The sequence below is a fragment of the Pantherophis guttatus genome, chromosome 5 (assembly GCF_059756535.1).
Source record: "Pantherophis guttatus breed Tessera chromosome 5, ASM5975653v1, whole genome shotgun sequence".
Classification (NCBI taxonomy): Eukaryota; Metazoa; Chordata; class Lepidosauria; order Squamata; family Colubridae; genus Pantherophis; species Pantherophis guttatus.
The window spans coordinates 31,469,266-31,487,184 of NC_142067.1; the positions used below are offsets into that span (position 1 = coordinate 31,469,266).

Consider the following 17,919-nt stretch of genomic DNA (forward strand, 5'->3'; position numbering starts at 1 on the left):
GTACTGGCATAAAAATAAATATTATGCATTCAAATCTTGCATACATTATCTAGTGAATTCTTGTCAGTGACAACAGTTGTATTAGGGATTCCTAATTTACTTTTTCCTATGCAGAGCAGTGAGTAATGATATTTTTTCAGATCCTCTGCTATGACTTCCTGGCTTTCCCCACTACCAAGAACTTTCTCATTAAAAAAAAATAATGTCCAAGCACTCCAAGTATGCAAGTTTCCTTTTAAATAAAAGCAAAGCTTAAATGAAAGGAAATTCCCCTTAGAACTGCTTCGCCAGAGTTGGGTCTTTTGAGTGTGGCTTAATCAGAATTTATTTATGTATTTATACAATATTTCTTCACTATCTCAATTTCTCTTAACTAAGAGCAATTTACAAAAAATAACAAGCCAAAATCAATACAATAAAATACACAAGTCAATCCCAAAAGGTTACTGGAAAAGAATGGTTTTCAGAGTTTTGAAATGTGAGAAAATGGACGAGACCTGTATCCTGACCGAAAAAAGGTTTAGATAATGGGTTTAGAATTTTCTATAGTTAAAGTCCGAATACCTTTTTCAAATTCTTTCTCCAAAATGGAAGGTCAGAAATTGTGGATGCTGTTTAATACTGCTGTATTTATTTTTTTTTATTTAATTTATATGCCGACCTTCTCCGGAGACTCAGGGCGGCTTACAATACGTTAAGCAATAGCCTTCATACTTTTGTATATTTTTATACAAAGTCAGCTTATTGCCCCCACAATCTGGGTCCTCATTTTACCTACCTTAGAAAGGATGGAAGGCTGAGTCAACCTTGAGCCTGGTGAGATTTGAACTTGCAGTAATTACAGGCAGCTGATGTTAATAACTGTTAATAACAGTGCTTTAGTCTGCTGGGCCACCAGGCTCTTATTGAGAGGAGAGGAGAGGAGAAATACTGCTGTATTCTTTAGGAGAGGAAAAATCTCTGCTCCTTCAAGGTAGATGGTACCTCCCCTCTCTCAAAAAGGTTTAGATCACTTGTCAAATCCAGGCATATACATACTGTCTGGCATTAATTTCCAAATGAATGCAAGTCCTTTTATCCATGAAAAACCTCACATAAACATCATAGTGGCCATTCTTCCTCCTCTCTACCAATAAAGGGTAAAGGTAACATTAGGGTCAATAGACTCAAATCTACAGATGCAATAACAATGGATATTGGTAAGAATACTTTGCCAGTATTATTGCCAAAAATATTGATAATGTTGAGTATAGAACCATGTTAATTGCAATCACAATTCATTTCCTCCCAGCATTGACCTAAGCTTTATTTTCTGGAACTCCTTATAGCAGTGTTGGCAAACCTTTTCGGGACCAAGTGCCGAAATGGAAGTGTGCATGTGCACATGCGCGTCTGCCGGAAACTGGAAGAGCAGCTGCCCGGTGCGCATGCACACCAGTCATCTTCTGGTTTCTGCACGCATGCATGCACAAAGACCAGCTCTCTGGTGAGCATGTGCATGCCGGAAACCAGAAGAGCAGCCGGCTAGTGCACATATGCGCACCGGGAAGATGATCTTCCAGTTTCTGGCATGTGCATGTGCACCGGCCACCTGGTTTTCTGGTTTCTAACATACATGTGCGCATGAAGACCAGCTGGCGTGTGCACATGTGCGCGCTGGAACCCAGAAGATCATCTTTCCAGTGTGCGCATGGTCACCAGCCGGCTTCTCTTCCAGTTTCCAGCACTCCCACGTGCGTGAAGACCAGCTGGCCAGCGCACCACAAGCCAGAAGAGCAATGGATGACGGCTCACATGCCCAGAGAGATGGCTCTGTGTGCCACTTCCGGCACATGTGCCATAGGTTCGCCATCATGGCCTTATAGAATTAAGGAATTCTTCTGGTATCTGTAATACAGGAGAGATGGCTTGGGGCAATTATTCACCTCTGAGTTCCAAAGTACAACCTCGTGGGCAGCTGGGAAAAAAATCTAGACATCCCCAAGACAATCTGAACTGATTAGGTGCCTTCAGTGAAATATTTTAACTGGCCCACCCCCAATCAAGCAAAGTGGCAACATAGACATGCACCCGAGAATGTTAACCGTTTTCTGCCATGGATGGATCAATGTCCTCAATTTTTATGATAAATCATCAACCAATTCCAAAAATTAACAAAACTCAGCAATATCAGTAAGAGAATATGGTAGTACAAAATTATAGGAGACCTAATGCTTTTCTTAGGTGACTGCACAGCAAATCTCTGACCAATAAAATACCACCCAGAGGCCATTTCTGTTGAATCTCAGTGGAAAAAGTTATCCATTATATATCCTGCATGAAGAGCTTAATGAGCTTAATATGTCTAAAACTGGTTTGGCAGCATTCCAATTTCAATGCAGATCTTTTGAGCAATTTTAAAGTGCTTTTGCTAAGTTGTACATTTTTCACTAGCTTCAGTTTTCAGGTGAACTGCAATATGTAAACCTATCATTTGCATTAACTAATATTAGCCCACTGGGAGCATGGAGGAAGAGACAAATGACAGAACAAAACAAAAAATACTCACATTGTTGACCCTTCTTCCTGAAGTTGAACATGGTACAATGATTGAGCTGCACGCTCAATCTTTGACAATTTCAGGAACAGTGCCACATTCAGAAAAACCAGCAGAACTAAACTGGAAAAAATCCAAACAAATGGACAGTTTTCGTTATCATTACTAATTCTTGCAAAAGCATTCTTAATGACAAGAATAAATAATATAAATATTTATAGCTTCATGACAACTTTAGCAAGATAATTAAAGCTTTTGAAGTGTAAGGTATATATAGTACTGTAAAAATGATACAAACTGTGTTCTTACAACACATTAGTCATCTCACATTCAGGCTAAGTGTGGCATTTGAGTCCAACTGTAAACTAAATTGTGGCTCTAGAACAGGGGTGTCAAACTCGTGGCCCACAGACTGGATGTGTCATGCCCACCTCAGCTCCTCAAATGGGAAAAACGTCACGTGACGGCAATGTGACGCGGCAAGTTTGACACCCTTGCTTTAGAATGTGGATAAAGAAAACATAATAGATAGCAAACCACACTCCTAATTAGCACTGATGATGTTATCTAGTTTGGTAATGAAATATCTGCAAGAAAACAAGCAAGCTCAGAGAGCACCAAGGAGCCCACATTTCAACCCCAAGCCACAAATATTCTCCTTTATATAATCTGTTTGCAGATCATACAGAATAGAATCAAATTCAGGCAATTAAATATGTCTCCTTTCATCTTCCTGGACCAATCCCCTGATATACATTGTCAGGATAAGCCACAACTATAATCAATTTTGATCACTTTGGAGAAAAGACTGAATGCAAATCTGTAGGTGATATGTGCCATATGATATTGACAATAAAGATTAAGAGATTGTGTGTGTGAAATTGAAGAGGACTAATTCCAAAACATTCTGCATTTTCCTTTGTGATAGCTTTTAGGTGCTCTTTATTTTAGTGGAATATTTTGTTCAGAAGCTCAAGGCAATATACATGGCATTCCCTCCTCTTATTTTTCCCATAACAATCACCATGTTTATCTCAAGAGGATTTAGAATGACTGGCTCAAAGTCACTCAGTGAACTTCTTTGGCCGAGACTTCACTTGAACTGGTTTCCCCATGCACTATGCAAGGTATAAATTCCCTGAATAAATTGTTGTGATATATAGACAATTTTTTCCTGTTTTTTCCTGGTAAGCAGGGTGTTTGCATGCAGACCCTTTATAAGCAATCCTGGGGGTTAGTTGAAGAAATTGGGAGTCTCTTTTGCAGAGACATTCTATAGCCTGAAGAAAACACCTTCTTGCAAATCAAACAATGCATGGACCAGTGCAACAGTGAGATCTGGAAGTAATTCTGTATCTTAATTACAAATTTTCAGGTTCTCGCTAGGGGCAAGAAAAGGATCTTGCAGATAAGAAGGATGAGCAGCTAATTATCAGAGTAATAACAACAAACCTTTCTAAGCATTCCAAACATTATTTGGAAAGTATGAGGAAGGAAGAAACAGCCTATATTTTCAATTCCACCACTATCACCTATCATCAAATCAAACCTTTATTGTCAATGCACAACATGTGTACAATGAAATTGAATGAAATTGAATCATCATGTCCAGTGAATGTTTAAAGCACAGAGCTTATTTTACTCCTGATGGCTTTATGTACAACACAGGACTCTAGTTTTCCAGAGGTTCATATCACTTCTTAAGTGCACTATATCCACAAAAAGCTTATCTTTTCTGCTCTCCTGGCTTGAGAAAGGGTCCATATACAATATAAATCTTCATATGTAATAGACGCAAATATCAGTAAGCTAAATTAACTTTTTCTTCATATTTAATTGTTTGTTTGTTAAATAAACCATAAAACCATGATAGATGGTATCAAAGGCCGCTAAGAGGTCAAGGAAAGTAAGAATGGTTGCACTACTCCCATCCCATTCCCCCAGAGATTGTCCACAAGTGCGACCAAGGCTGTCTGTGTCTCATAGCTGGGCCTAAATCCTGACTGAAAGCGGTCCAGGAAATCCATTTCATCCAGGACCCTCTGGAGCTGTCAATTTCACTACCTTCCCCAAAAAGGAAAGATGACAGACTGGATGAAAGTTGTCCACGCAGGTGGGGTTGAGATTTTTTTTTTTTTAAAGGAAGAAGACAAACCAGGGCCTCCTTAAAAGGTCCCGGGAATGTCTCCTCTTGCAGTGAGGAATTTATTACTGCATGAACCCACTACCAGTCACCCTCCTGGAGGCTTCTACCAGACAGAAAGTATAAGGGGCTAACTGACAGGTGGTTGCATTGAAAATACAGAGGGTTCTGTCCACTTTCTTAGATCCAACAGGGTCAAACTGTTACCAGATTACTGGGCAAGATGACTCTCTAGGTATCTCATACAGATTTGCACTACAAATCCAAGCAATTTTATCTGACAAGTGCTCAACAGATTCTTCTGCACGTCCCTGAAGATGATCATCTGACCACCACTACCCTGGCCAAGGAGGGATTGGGTGATCCGCAACAGGGTTGATGGGTGATACTCTGCAGATGCAATAGGAACAGAGAAATGGTATTGTTTCACCACTTTTACTGCCATACTATAGGTCTTAATAGCAGCTGTAAGACGTGTCCAGTCAGAGTCAGCCTTCATTTAGTTGCTGTAAGAAGTCTTGAACCAAAAGAAGTATCAAGCAAGTACTTACAAAATACTCATTGCCACTATGATGATGATGGTTTTATTTGTAGCATTCTTCTTCATTCCTGTCAAGCAAGGAAAATACCTTTACAACATTCTAATTTTGAAATTCAGTTAACCTGATTTTACTAAATCCCTTTGCTGAAGATTTGTCTCCCTCAAAGCAGGAAAACAGTTCAAGGTTATGCCTGATCTGGATGCTTTTTGAACATAAGATAAAAACTCGCTTGACTTAAACTTGAATCTGGTGACTATATGGACAGGCCCATGATATTTTCTTGGTAACGGTACAGTTCTAGTTTGTCTCTGCCTTTTTCTATGTTGGGTTTTGTTTTTAAATTTCCTACTCTAGCCCACAGCTTCATATTTTGGGTAGGTCTCCTACCTATAAACTAGGCCAGAACCCTTAGTCTTTTTCAGAGCAGCCAAGGTCACTAAATGCTGCCACTTAAATTGTCTAAAATTAGAGTTGGAGGGGGCAAAGGGAGATGGTACATTAAATGATGCCATAAGGATTTCAACACATACAATTATTTTTAAAAGCAGTTAGTACATGGCCATATGCAAATCTCATTCAATGTGCTATGACTAACATAGCAAGAAAAACTTCAGTATTCTAGAAAGTAAGTGCAATTTTACAAAAAGGCTCATAATTATTTCAGAATTTAAAATGGTGGTTGTAGATGGGAAAATACAACCATAGCTGCATAAGTAATATATCAAGTAGCTTATGTCAATTATCCAGAATATAAGGCTTTGTATGCCAACAGCATTTTCCTTGAACTTTATTTACAATTAGCTGCACCACACATATTTATGTTGAAATACTCTGGATTTGCTGCATATGGACAAGCAAGAAAAGCCTGTATGACACTTGTGCAGAAATACTATGACCTCTAGTACTAAAATAAACAACGCCTTCAGTTTCATAAATAGCTGGGGGGGGGGGAATATTTCTACTTGAACCCACCTGTATTCCCAAGAGGTATTGTTCTTTTGTCTTCTGTAGAATCTTGTATAGAGTGTTTAGGAAGTGTTTCTTCTGAATTCCGCTGTAAAATCCATCTTCTCCTTCTTAGGACTCCAAGTTTTGCAGGATCCTCAATAGGTTTGTTTATTCCATATTCTTCCTTTAGTAATGCTGATTCTACAAATGACAGAATCAGTTTTCCAGTTTTTACTTTATAGTTTCTATTTTTTTTAAGCTAACCTTCTGGAACAGCATCCATGTATTTTGAGATTTCTGTTGTCAGAAATCATAGTTTAATTTAATACCAGCTAAAAATTGTGGGAAATTGGTCTGATAATATCTGGCGGGCAAGTGGAAGGAAAGTGTTTTATGACATTTACAGATTGCTGGCCCAAACTCCACTACTAAGAAGTTCATTAATTTTATTCATGTCTGTTTCTCTTTATGTCTCTCTCTCTTAACAAATAATCATTTATATTTACAAAATGATAGTTTAAATCAGCAGTATGACAAGAATCAGATCTGCCTACTGAAATGCTGAAACTGCACTTTCCACTTAAGAAAAAACAAGAAATGTACATTTGATATACTGATAAATGTTACATTTTAAAAAAGAGAAAGAAAATGAAGCCAAGATAAGCTTTTCTTTAAAAAACAAAAAACCCAATTACTTGATTTTGAAACTCAGTAAATCTTGAGTTTCATACAGAATCAACCTGAAAATTTCATTATACTACATACAGTAGAAACAATACTGGAATAGTAATATGATTTTATTTTATTTTTGGATCTTCTACCTTGGAATTATCATAAACTGGTTCAAGATTTCTAGGAAAGAAATGGCGAGCTGAACATAGTTCCATTAAGACCATGATGGAAAAAAGATGATTCCTCTCTGGACAAAGAGATTTTGATTTTGGAAAGTTACAAATGAATAAATGGTCCAGATGAATTTGAAGTAACATTTTGAAATCAGTTATAAAACCTTTGTCTGGAAAATGCTGTTGTTTTAAATTCTTAAAAGAAAAAATGATTGCTTGGAACTTTGAAGGATGGACACTAGAGGGATCAGAATGAATAAAAATTTACAATTAAATTTGACTTATTAATACCAAATGGAGCAAAATACTTTTGCATTGATGTATTGAAGTACATTTGTGATCAATAGACCCAGAATACAGCAGTTCTTCACTATTTCTAAATAGCCAAGCTAATTAAATATAAAAGCCATGAATACCATTGTCAAGAATGATGGAAAAATACCATACTTACCAAGTTGTTTAAAATTTTCCTGGATACCTCCCCATGTATTCTTTTCAATTATATTCTTGACAAGCCCCCATGGTTGTTTTTTGTATTTCACATCTGAGGAAATCCTGTAACAAACAAGAATAAAGCTAGCAACTGATTGGAATACAACTATAGGTAAGATCAGCATTTTCATCCATTTTGAGAGCAATTTTTGCAGGCTTTCAGCTTCAGGTAAGAAGCTATATACACAAAACAAAGCATGATCACTAAGGTAACATCTTGAACACAAACACTGAGAGCTGAATGAGGAAATAGAGAAAATAGCTGCTTCACAACTCTATGTAACTTTGGATGACAGATGCACCATACATCCATAGATTTGTAGGGCATATAGATCATAGAGCCAATATTAGTTTGTTGAAAAAAATTCTACTAAAACTTTCATAGGGGAAAAAAGTGAAACTAAAAAAAGAGCAAACATTTTTTCAATCAAGAGATCATTTTCCAATCATCTAAGTATACAAATCAAAGCCTGGCATTCCTAAGCTTCCTTGTTTTACCGAACTGAGAAAAGCTGTCTTTTACGATTTCCAGTTTTACTACTGTCATTAAACGAAATGTCTCACCGGAGTCTGCATTTTTGACTGGACATATGAGAGATACTGTAACTGTACACAGTGTAGAAGTAATCATGGTAAGGCACATCATGTGTCACCACCTCTGCGTCTACTTGGTAAGACCGATCTTTGTGGCTTCGTTTATGCAGCACCTAATATGGAAGCAGAAAAGAACTCTTTTTTTTAAAAAAATGCTGATGTTCAAAAACTAACTGGGAAAACTTTTGCACCACAATAAATGTAGAAGTCCTGAAAGAAAGTATACTTCTAAAATGATCGCACTACATAGTTGTGTATATCCTAAAACGGCTTTTCTCAACCTATTGCCTCAAGTGGAAATTGGACTTAGTTCTCTATAATTCCAAGCCAAAATACTGATCAGAAATTATGAGAATTGTTGCTCAAAGACAGCTGTAGAGCACTAGTTTTGGGGAAAGCAAGTCTAGAATAAGTTTAATGATGCCCAACGTCTTCTATTTTTTTCCCGATATTCTGTCAATGGATAACCAGAGATAGATAGCACATCTTTGCAATCCTTTCTTTTAAAGCTTCATCTGCTGCAAAATGTAGTGGAATGAACAGTGATGGGCTTGCCTCAGCATGTCCACATAATATCAACACTCCACAAACTGCACTTATTTTAATTTGCTACCAAATGGCTATCACCTATAAAGCTCTACATAGCATAGACCCCAACTTTTTGTATTCTGTAGTTTCCGCCAGTTCAGTGCAATCTGATACAATTGAGTTTTATACCTGTTTTTCTGTTGCAGTTGTGAATTTTCCAATAAGTGGATTGTTAAGTATAATTCTGTAAGTCAGGGTCCTGAGTTGATTGCCTCTATTATCTTGGTTCCACGAAGTTGATACAATATCTAAAGCCAAAAATATAAGTCATTATCGCTATTTATTTATACAGTATCATTTAGCAACCTTAAACCATACATGCAAGGCAAAGTGAATTGAACTACGAAATTATCATATAACATGTGGTATACAGTAATGGATTTTAAATAATCCCCAAATTTATTATTCTGAAACTGGCTTGAACCATTATGATAAAGACTGAGATTGTGTCCATAAATGAGTGCTTTCTTCTGGATTTTTTTTTCTATATATATTAAAATATATTTGGGGTTTAACCCCATCATATTATAGCAGTGGTTAAATCTATAAGTGTTGTGTTGACGCAGGAAAACATACAGCAAAAACTATTCAGAACAGAAAAGTAAATATGCAACCAGGCAAATGAAATAAAACAATAAAAAACAAAAACAAAAAAAACAAAAACAAAAAAAACAATGAAATGAAATAAACAATAAAACAAAACAAAGCAAAATGTTGGTGGTATTTTTAACAGCAGCCTACAATTAATTGCAATGCCCTAAAAGAAACCTACTAATGGGACCATTGTTTTCTGCAACAATCTATTTTTATCTACATTAGAAAAAGTTCTTTAAAAAAGCACAAACCTTCCATTTAGTTAGAAAAGCATGTGAAACATTAATCATAGTAAAAGAATTTTAATTAATTAAAGTAAGATCTATCAGTGCAATAACAATAACGTATCAGTGGTGTTCTCTGATATCAGCTGAACTGAAACTTAATACAAAATTATGGTGAGGGTTAATCATTAGTTGTGTGCAAAACTTTTTGAATGAAAACTATTTAAACGTGGAATCACCTAATGTTTGGATGCACTTCTGCTTTCTCTACTCAGGTGATCAGTGCTCCATTTTATAAATTCATTCTTCTCTCTACAGTATGATAACCTATTGTATCCATCTGCATTTTGTTAATTCAATATAACTTGCAAAGAAATATCAAATTGTGATTTCAAATCCACATGGGTTGATTGCGAATAAGCCATAACTTGTGAGCATGTTTATATTCTGACAATGACTGTGTTCAGATAATCATTTCCTAGCTTTAAAAAAAGTCAAGATATGCATCGTTCTGAACAGGAAAACAAAGCCAAAATACTGCAGTTAAAACCCCATTGCATCCAAACATTCAGTTATATCTAAAGGCTGAATAACCTTCTCAAAAACCAAGATCTGAGCTAAATTTAAACCATAGTTCGTTTCAGAATGATTATTAATTATTAATAGATTCTCAATTCAGATGTTATCCAGACATGTTTTTTTTTTACTTGTTTGCCCAGTCAAGCAAAGGGAAGAGCAAAAGAAGTGGTATATAGTCATCAGAATGCAACCATGAAAAAAATGGGTTTGCATTATATTTGAACCCAGTCTTTGTATCAGTTGCTTTTAACACAATATTATTCATCTTGTTAAAAGGGAGATTAACTTGTTTTTTTCTCAATGTAGACAGTACAAATTAAAATAATTTACCTGTTATATTTCTAGTCCTCAGATATGTCTGCATGAAATGGGAATTGGTGAAAAGCATTTCAAACAGTTTATCTGCACCAATATGGAAAATGCGATTAATAAAGAGTTTTCCATGGAGTTCACACTCAAGGATGGCTTCCTCAGCTATTGGAGAAGAGTTTAAAACACAGGTTAAGAACTCGGTAACAGCTACCTCAGAAAAAATATATCCCAAAAGATGAAATTGTCTGCACTACTTAAAGGACATCAAAAGTACAATTATGTGAGACAATTTGATTAAATTTATCAAATGCAGGTAATGGACAGAATAGTTCCTCTTCCCAGCAACTTTCCTGCCAAAATTCCCTAAATGGAAATCTCCAAATATATTTTAGAAAACACCTTAAGCATTTATGGCAGTTTAGAATTAGAAGACTTAATGAAAATTTGTCAGTTTACTTGCCTACAAAGTGTGAAGGATTCTAGAAATCTACAGTTATACTTATGAAGGCAGGGGTGAAATCCAGCAGGTTCTGGCAGGTTCTGGAGAACTGGTAGTGGAAATTTTGAGCAGTTCAGAGAACCGGTAGTGGAAATTTTGAGTAGTTTGGAGTACCGGAAAATACCACCTGGCCCCAGAGTGAGGTGGGAATGGAGATTTTCCAATAGCCTTCCCCCAGGAATGGGGATTTTGCAGTATCCTTCCCCTGGAGTGGGGTGCGAATGGAAATTTTGCAGTATGCTTCCCCTGGAGTGGGGTGGGATTGGAGATTTTGCAGTATCCTTCCCCTGCCACACCCACCAAGCCATGCTCACAGAACCGGTAGTAAAAAAAATTGGATTTCACCACTGTATGAAGGACTTTAAAAAGCATCCCTTGATGTTGAAGGTGGTGACAGGAGAAACAAGAACAAAACTTACAAAAGAATAATCAAAGATACTATGAAATATATGCAGAAAGGAGGAGGAGGAGGAGAAGGAGATTTTATCAGATAATCCATTTAATCTTAATTCATCAATGGACTGGAAAAGAAAGAAAATAGTTGAGTTGTAACTGTAAGTATGGAAGGAAGATTCTTCATCATTAAAATAAAACAATATCACAACACTAGGATTCAGATTATAATGCCAGCATGATAATGATTACTGAAATAAAAATATAACATAGAGAAATTGAGGTGGAAGGTTTTTCTATAGTAATGACAGGCAAGTACTGAAAATCCTTGCAAAAATAGCTGATAGAGTAATTAATAGCACTGGCCATATGATTAAAATAAATGAAGATAATTCACAAGTCATGTATTCTCCTGCTTTAAGTGCAACATGTTTATTGCTTTAAGAATCTCCCAAGAATTATACATGCCCTGGTATTTGCAGAAATGGATAAATAGAATAACAGAGTTGGAAGGTCTTCTAGTCCAAACTCCTGCTCAAGCAGGAAATCCTATACCATTTTTAAAAAATGGTTTGTCCAAATCGGAATTATTTACTAGAATTTTGGAATTATTTACTAGAAAAATAAAGCAAATAGCATTGTAGCATAAAATGTCCTATGTTCATTGCAATCTAGTGCTCATGTCATGGAAAGCTTTAGAGTTAGGGAAGATTTCAGTTTGGAACATTTTGTGGTCTGTTACTGAAACTTTACTATCTGTAAAAGGCAGTATCTGCATCACCATCATTATGTGCTGAATAGTGCCTCTCATCCATGGCTATGATAAAGGCTTCATCAATACTATAATTGTGGTTGGCCTTGGAGTAGCCAGGGATACTGGGGGGACAATTGATGCTATGTCTGCAGCAGCTTTGTTTCTAATTTATATTGTGCAGATCACATAATGACATCACGTTGATGTAAAAGGTCCATAAAGGGGTCATGCATAAGCGCACCTGCGTGCCTACCATCCCTGTCCTACTGTCCCCATTTATTTGTATTCATTTCTTTCGTTCATGTCCATGTTCATATTTATACCTGCTATCTTGTACATGTTTGACAAACTAATAAATAAATAAAAGATAAAATAGCAGTCATTGGCAGAGTATGATTCTGAGTGGTGACGCACCAGGGTAGAAGCCAGAAGACTGAGTTCCAGATGATTTTGGACTAGTCACTGTCTCTCAGTCCAATCTCAGTGCACAGGGTTGTTGTGGGGAAAAGAGGGGGAGGAAGGACTATTGTGTGCGTTCTCCTTCACTTATTTATTTATTTATGTATTGATTTGATTAGTTATATCCCACCTTTATCATTTTTACAAATAACTCAAGGTGGTGAACATATCCAATACACCTTCCTCCTATTTAAAAAAAAAAGGTGAGATATAAATCTTTTTTAATGATCTTTAGACAATATTTCCACATTGTTATTTGTACAGAAGCTTTCCAAACTGATCCTATTGTCTTTCTTTCAAACTTGACAGTAAGTAATGAACTATTGAAGGAGAAACAGGATGATCAGTTTACATGTACTGATTGTGTCCTCCAACCTGACACTATCTCTCAAGGTCTTGGGATCTATTGCCTAAGGCAGCCACAACACTCGGCCATTTTCTATCAGTTTTACTAGCAGTAAGATAAGCACGAGCAGATTCCATAGATAAGATGATTTATGTTTTCTTTTGCTGCTGTAATTTGCACTGTATGGAACATTAAGACTGGAACATTATTTACCGTCTTCATCACTTTCTGAGGCACTGCTCTTCTCTTTAGGAATATTCTCATTTACATCCAAGGATTGTAATGAAACTTTGTGTGGTACAACATCAGAGAGCTTCCTTTCTAAAGGAATCAATGAATTCCTCTTGTCTTGTTTATCATAATGACATTCCTCTGGTTCAGCAACCTAATAAAATAAAATATCATTCTCACAGCCATCTTATTTAATAACGTGACAATTCACAATCTTAGCTTTCCAAAAAGAAAATACAAAAACTTTCTAAATGCTTCCAAAACCACTCACAAACTCCTGAAAACCCACATATCTACACACATTTCAAATACAGATAGTCCTCGACAATCCAAACACTTAATATACTTTAGATAATATTATAAGTGGGGCCTGACCTTTGGTGTACTATACATATATATAGATTTGTGGTTTTGTGTGTGTATCTTAGCAGTATCAAATGCCAAAAAAAAAGGATTTGATATTCAGGTTGGAGTGCAAGTATAGTGATATTATATGTAATAACAGGATTTTGTTATATATGATGACAATATTTTGAAACCTGTTAAAAATCTAAATTTCTAACTATGTACAAATTATCACCATGCTATGCTACATATTTTCAGTATATCCACAATAATAAGAATTTTAGTCTACAAGAATATGACTAGCTTGATTTCTATTTCTCATTTATTTTTGTAGGTTAGTTTTTAAAAATTAATTGAATAATAGCAAATATGGTATGTAAGATTAGAATTCATTTCAAAATAAAATAATTGACATAAGTAACTTCAGAAAATGTAGCAGTAAAGAATATAATAACAATTTTTTTTAGGAAATATAGTATGTGTTATTAAATCAGAAGGGCTTATTTATGAACCAATAAGGAATTCACTGAACTATTTTCAGTCTAGAAAGCTATTCAATTTATTTACTAAATTTAATGCTGCCCAACTCACTAATATAGTAACTGAGCAGTTTACAATATAACAAAAAGTTTAAAAGTGCTAAAAAAAACCAATTAAAATTAGAATAAAAATGTTAAAAGTTAAGAACCAAGATGATGAGTAGTCTGGTGATGAGAATCTTTTGTCTCATCAGTCATCCCCAATGTATAGGCCCTCTCAGTGCCCAAGCCAAGCACAAGAGCAAAGTTTTTAGGCTCTTCCAGAAAGCCAAGAATGTGAGTGTGGAACTCACCTGTGATGAGAGAATATTCCAGAGAATGGAGGCCACAGCAGCTATTTTATCATAGTTTGGATAGCTTATAACACAATTCATTTAACAAAACTGATTTCTCAAAGAATATGAGAAATCTATTAGCAGAGAGGCAATCTGCATTTATGTAAATATATAGATTGTCTTGCATTAAAAATTTTATTTGATTATATTTTTATATTTAGTTATGATAAATTCTAAATATTTATACTATGTTTCTGTTGTTAAACTATGGTGTATATAATGGTTTAAACAGTATATATTTATATGCAGGAATATAAAACAAGTTAATAAAGTAAATAATGCATTTATAGTGAAAAGGAATGTTTTAAAAGCTTACTTCTAAAAGTGAGTTTCCAGTAAGAAATTCTGTCTCAACGTCAGTCAGAGCAGTGGATTCTTGAACTATACCAACAGACTTAGCTGGTTCCTTATCTCCAGATTCATCGCTAAGGTTAGATCTATACAAAAATAGCAACAATGTTAATTCGTACTTATTCTAGAATCATTTGTTAATACAGTGATATACCAGTATTGTATTTAAAGCAGATTGGAAAACAAATCTGCCTTAAACATTTAATCTTTCTACCATCAAATGATGTCTTTATCTCTTAGGAACATCATTTTTCAGAACTTGTCAAAAAGCAGTACCATTGTGTTATATTTTGTTACATGAATGAGGGGAAAAAAATCCCTTTGCTTATCTATAGTTTTATTTTCCCAAATATCTTCTGTATAATTACTCACATCTAGGATGATTAGGCAAAAGGACAAACATAGGAAGTTTCTAGGATAATTTTCTCCAAACTAAAGCTCATCAGATATGATCTGTAACTAGCAGTTATTGAATTTACCAGTTTGGGATGGCAGGACTTGAAATCCAAACTACCTAGATAGTACTTGGTAGAACAAAGCCTAAGTAGAGGCTTGATTTGAAAGCAAAGTATTTCCCAGCCAATACCTAAGCACATACCATTTGTTGCTAGCTCTTGTAAAGACTTGGGGCAGATGGGCGGGGGGTGGAGGGCGGGAGGGGCACAGACAACGGGATAGAAAGCATGTTCAGTTCTGCTGTACATACCGTGTTTCCCCGGAAATAAGACCCTGTCTTATATTTTTTTGAACCCTGAAATAAGCGCTTGGCCTTATTGCCATGCGCTCAAAAGCCCAATTGGGCTTATTATCAGGGAATGTCTTATTTTGGGGGAAACAGGGGAAAACATAATAGTTTATAGCTAAATAAATCTATTTATGAAAACTTCATTTTAGAGGACAATGGTGATCTTGACAGAAGGGCCACTGAGTTTTGTTGGAGGAACAGACTTCAAGATAGTGACTTAGTTCAGCATCTGATAAGGTCCAAGGTCTTAATTTGCCATCAGCACTGAAGGTTTATCACCTACCTATTAAAGTGGGCCAAAAACCTATATAACCTGAATCGATCTGCTCTTAATCCTGACAATACAATTGCAAGCAACCATAGCAATGCCATATTTGTTGGGTTTATATGACAATCTTCTATAAAGATTCTGTAAAATCAATCTTCTGTACATAACTGAACAATTTGCATATTCAAAAACATTTAAATACTACTGCTTTGTTATGTAGTGAAACCAAAGATAAAAAGTTTTCAGCAACCAGCATAACAAGAATTAGTACCTAAAATATCCCTGACAGAATAAATTATACCAAGTTTATATCGATAGATGGTCCTATCAACAAAACACAATGTCCAAAAAAGCAAAAATACAGTAACAATGTGGCAATCTATAATATTTCCTTACCTTAATTGTCCATTCTCTTCCGATGATGAATAAATGCTTTCCATCTCTTCTATATTCAAGCCAAGCTCAGAGCCATAGCTCTGGTGGACAAGCTGCCAGAATTCCTGTTTGGTTAATTTCTGGGAAACAGAAGAAAATGTACACTAACAACAATGGCAAGTTGTTCACAAATTAATTATTGATTGTTATTTAAGTCAATAAATTATTCTAATAATCTAAAAGGACTGTTTCATAAGAGCATTCAATAACCTCAATATTAGTATACACAACTTGTTTTGGGGCTGCAAGAACTATTCAGTTTAGCCATCCCAAGGGTCTTACACCCCCCCAACCGATTCCTGAAATAACACCCCAAGACATTTTAACTATTGAGAACAGCTGCAACTTCTTAACTCATATTAGTTGTACAAGGCCACAATCATTAAGTCAGCTGTCTTTGGTTCAGAAGCCTCTCTCCTCAAATGTTAAAGAGGCCCTGATCAAAGACCTGTAGCAACATAGCAAGTTAAGCAGAATAATGTAGACTTAAGAGCTATGTCTTCCATAGATCTGCAGTTTCAGAATATTCTACTGTTGCCCTAACCTCTACTAAATTGTTTTACTCTTTGTTATCTTATCAGGAGAACACCTGTGTCCTGTGCTGTGGAACAGAACACGTTTGACTTTCCATAATATTACACTTGTATCAAACTATCTTTCAGTAGTCTTGTTTTGAGATTAAACACATAGCTCCTTCAATCCCTTTTCCAACACAGCACTGCATTATTTCTCTAATCACCCTCACTGCTGTAATGGTATGTGGGAATGACCATTGGAAAGAAATATAAAAGGCAATTTAGCCCACAACAGGGATGAGGCAAGCAGCTCAGAAAGGACCCTATTCCTAGTTTTTTGAGTTGTAAAGGGGATGTGAGAAAGGGAAATGTTATTTCACATTTGGCAAGGTTCCTGTTACATTATATTACAATACAGTAGAATTAGCTCATTTTGGTCATGTCTCCTATCTGGTCTACCTCTCAAGATGATTGCCTTTCTCTGAACCCATTCTAATTTCTCTGAATCCTTCTAAAAACGTAAGAAGCAGAACTAGAAATTGAGCTCAAAGTTGGGGCTAACCAAAGTAGAATAAATATTATGACTAATATATGTGTTTTTCATTTTAGCTTCCTACATGAAGAATTTTGCACTTGCTTCTGTTAAATACGGTATCCTTCAGTTACTTTCAGGCTAACTTATCAAAGTTTTGAATGTTATTTTTCTCTTCTAGGATAATTAGCCAACCCAGTTTGGTTCATTTAAAAAACTGATAAGGATTCCCTCCATTTCTTCATCCAAGCCATTAATAAGAATAGATGTTTAGAGGACACAGAACTAATCCTTGGGGGGCCACGCTTAATAATCTCTCTTGAATTTAATGAGGAACTATTGATGAGTACTATTGAGCTACATTTTTGAGCCATTTTGATATATTCACTTAATTATCATGCCATCCACCTAGTGTAACTAGCTTGCTGATAAGAATGTCATGAGGTACTTTGTCAAATTCTTTGAAGCTAAGCTGTATTGTCAACAGCATTCCCACAATCTATTAAGAATTTATCTGATTGAAAAATGAGTCAAGGTTAGTTTGGCAAGCCTTCTTCCTACATATTCATTCCACTTCATTAAATAATTTGGGGATTTCATAATTACAAACAAGGAATCAGGGAAAAGAAAGTTGAATTTATGCTTCTTTTCAACTACACAGAACAAATAAAAAGCATACAAAAATGATTTTTTTAACTTGGGCTCCTTATTAGTTTAATAGTAGTACTAAACCATAAACCACTTCCATGTACACAGAATAAAATGTACCCTAATT

At 35.6% G+C, this 17,919-nt stretch overlaps 1 protein-coding gene across 2 annotated transcripts in view; it reads right to left on the reverse strand.

The window, feature by feature from the left end:
* The window catches only part of GRAMD1C (GRAM domain containing 1C), a 58,398-nt gene that overhangs the window by 3,573 nt on the left and 36,906 nt on the right, over window positions 1-17,919 (reverse strand). For both annotated transcript variants that reach the window (XM_087894820.1, XM_034411781.3), the window contains exons 7-16: window positions 16,059-16,177; window positions 14,615-14,735; window positions 13,062-13,233; window positions 10,416-10,559; window positions 8,818-8,936; window positions 8,071-8,213; window positions 7,466-7,569; window positions 6,194-6,370; window positions 5,231-5,288; window positions 2,549-2,659 (exon numbers count right to left, since the gene is read on the reverse strand). In XM_087894820.1, the coding sequence (XP_087750946.1) occupies window positions 2,549-2,659; window positions 5,231-5,288; window positions 6,194-6,370; window positions 7,466-7,569; window positions 8,071-8,213; window positions 8,818-8,936; window positions 10,416-10,559; window positions 13,062-13,233; window positions 14,615-14,735; window positions 16,059-16,177 (1,268 nt within the window). The remainder of the gene's footprint in view (window positions 1-2,548; window positions 2,660-5,230; window positions 5,289-6,193; window positions 6,371-7,465; window positions 7,570-8,070; window positions 8,214-8,817; window positions 8,937-10,415; window positions 10,560-13,061; window positions 13,234-14,614; window positions 14,736-16,058; window positions 16,178-17,919) is intronic.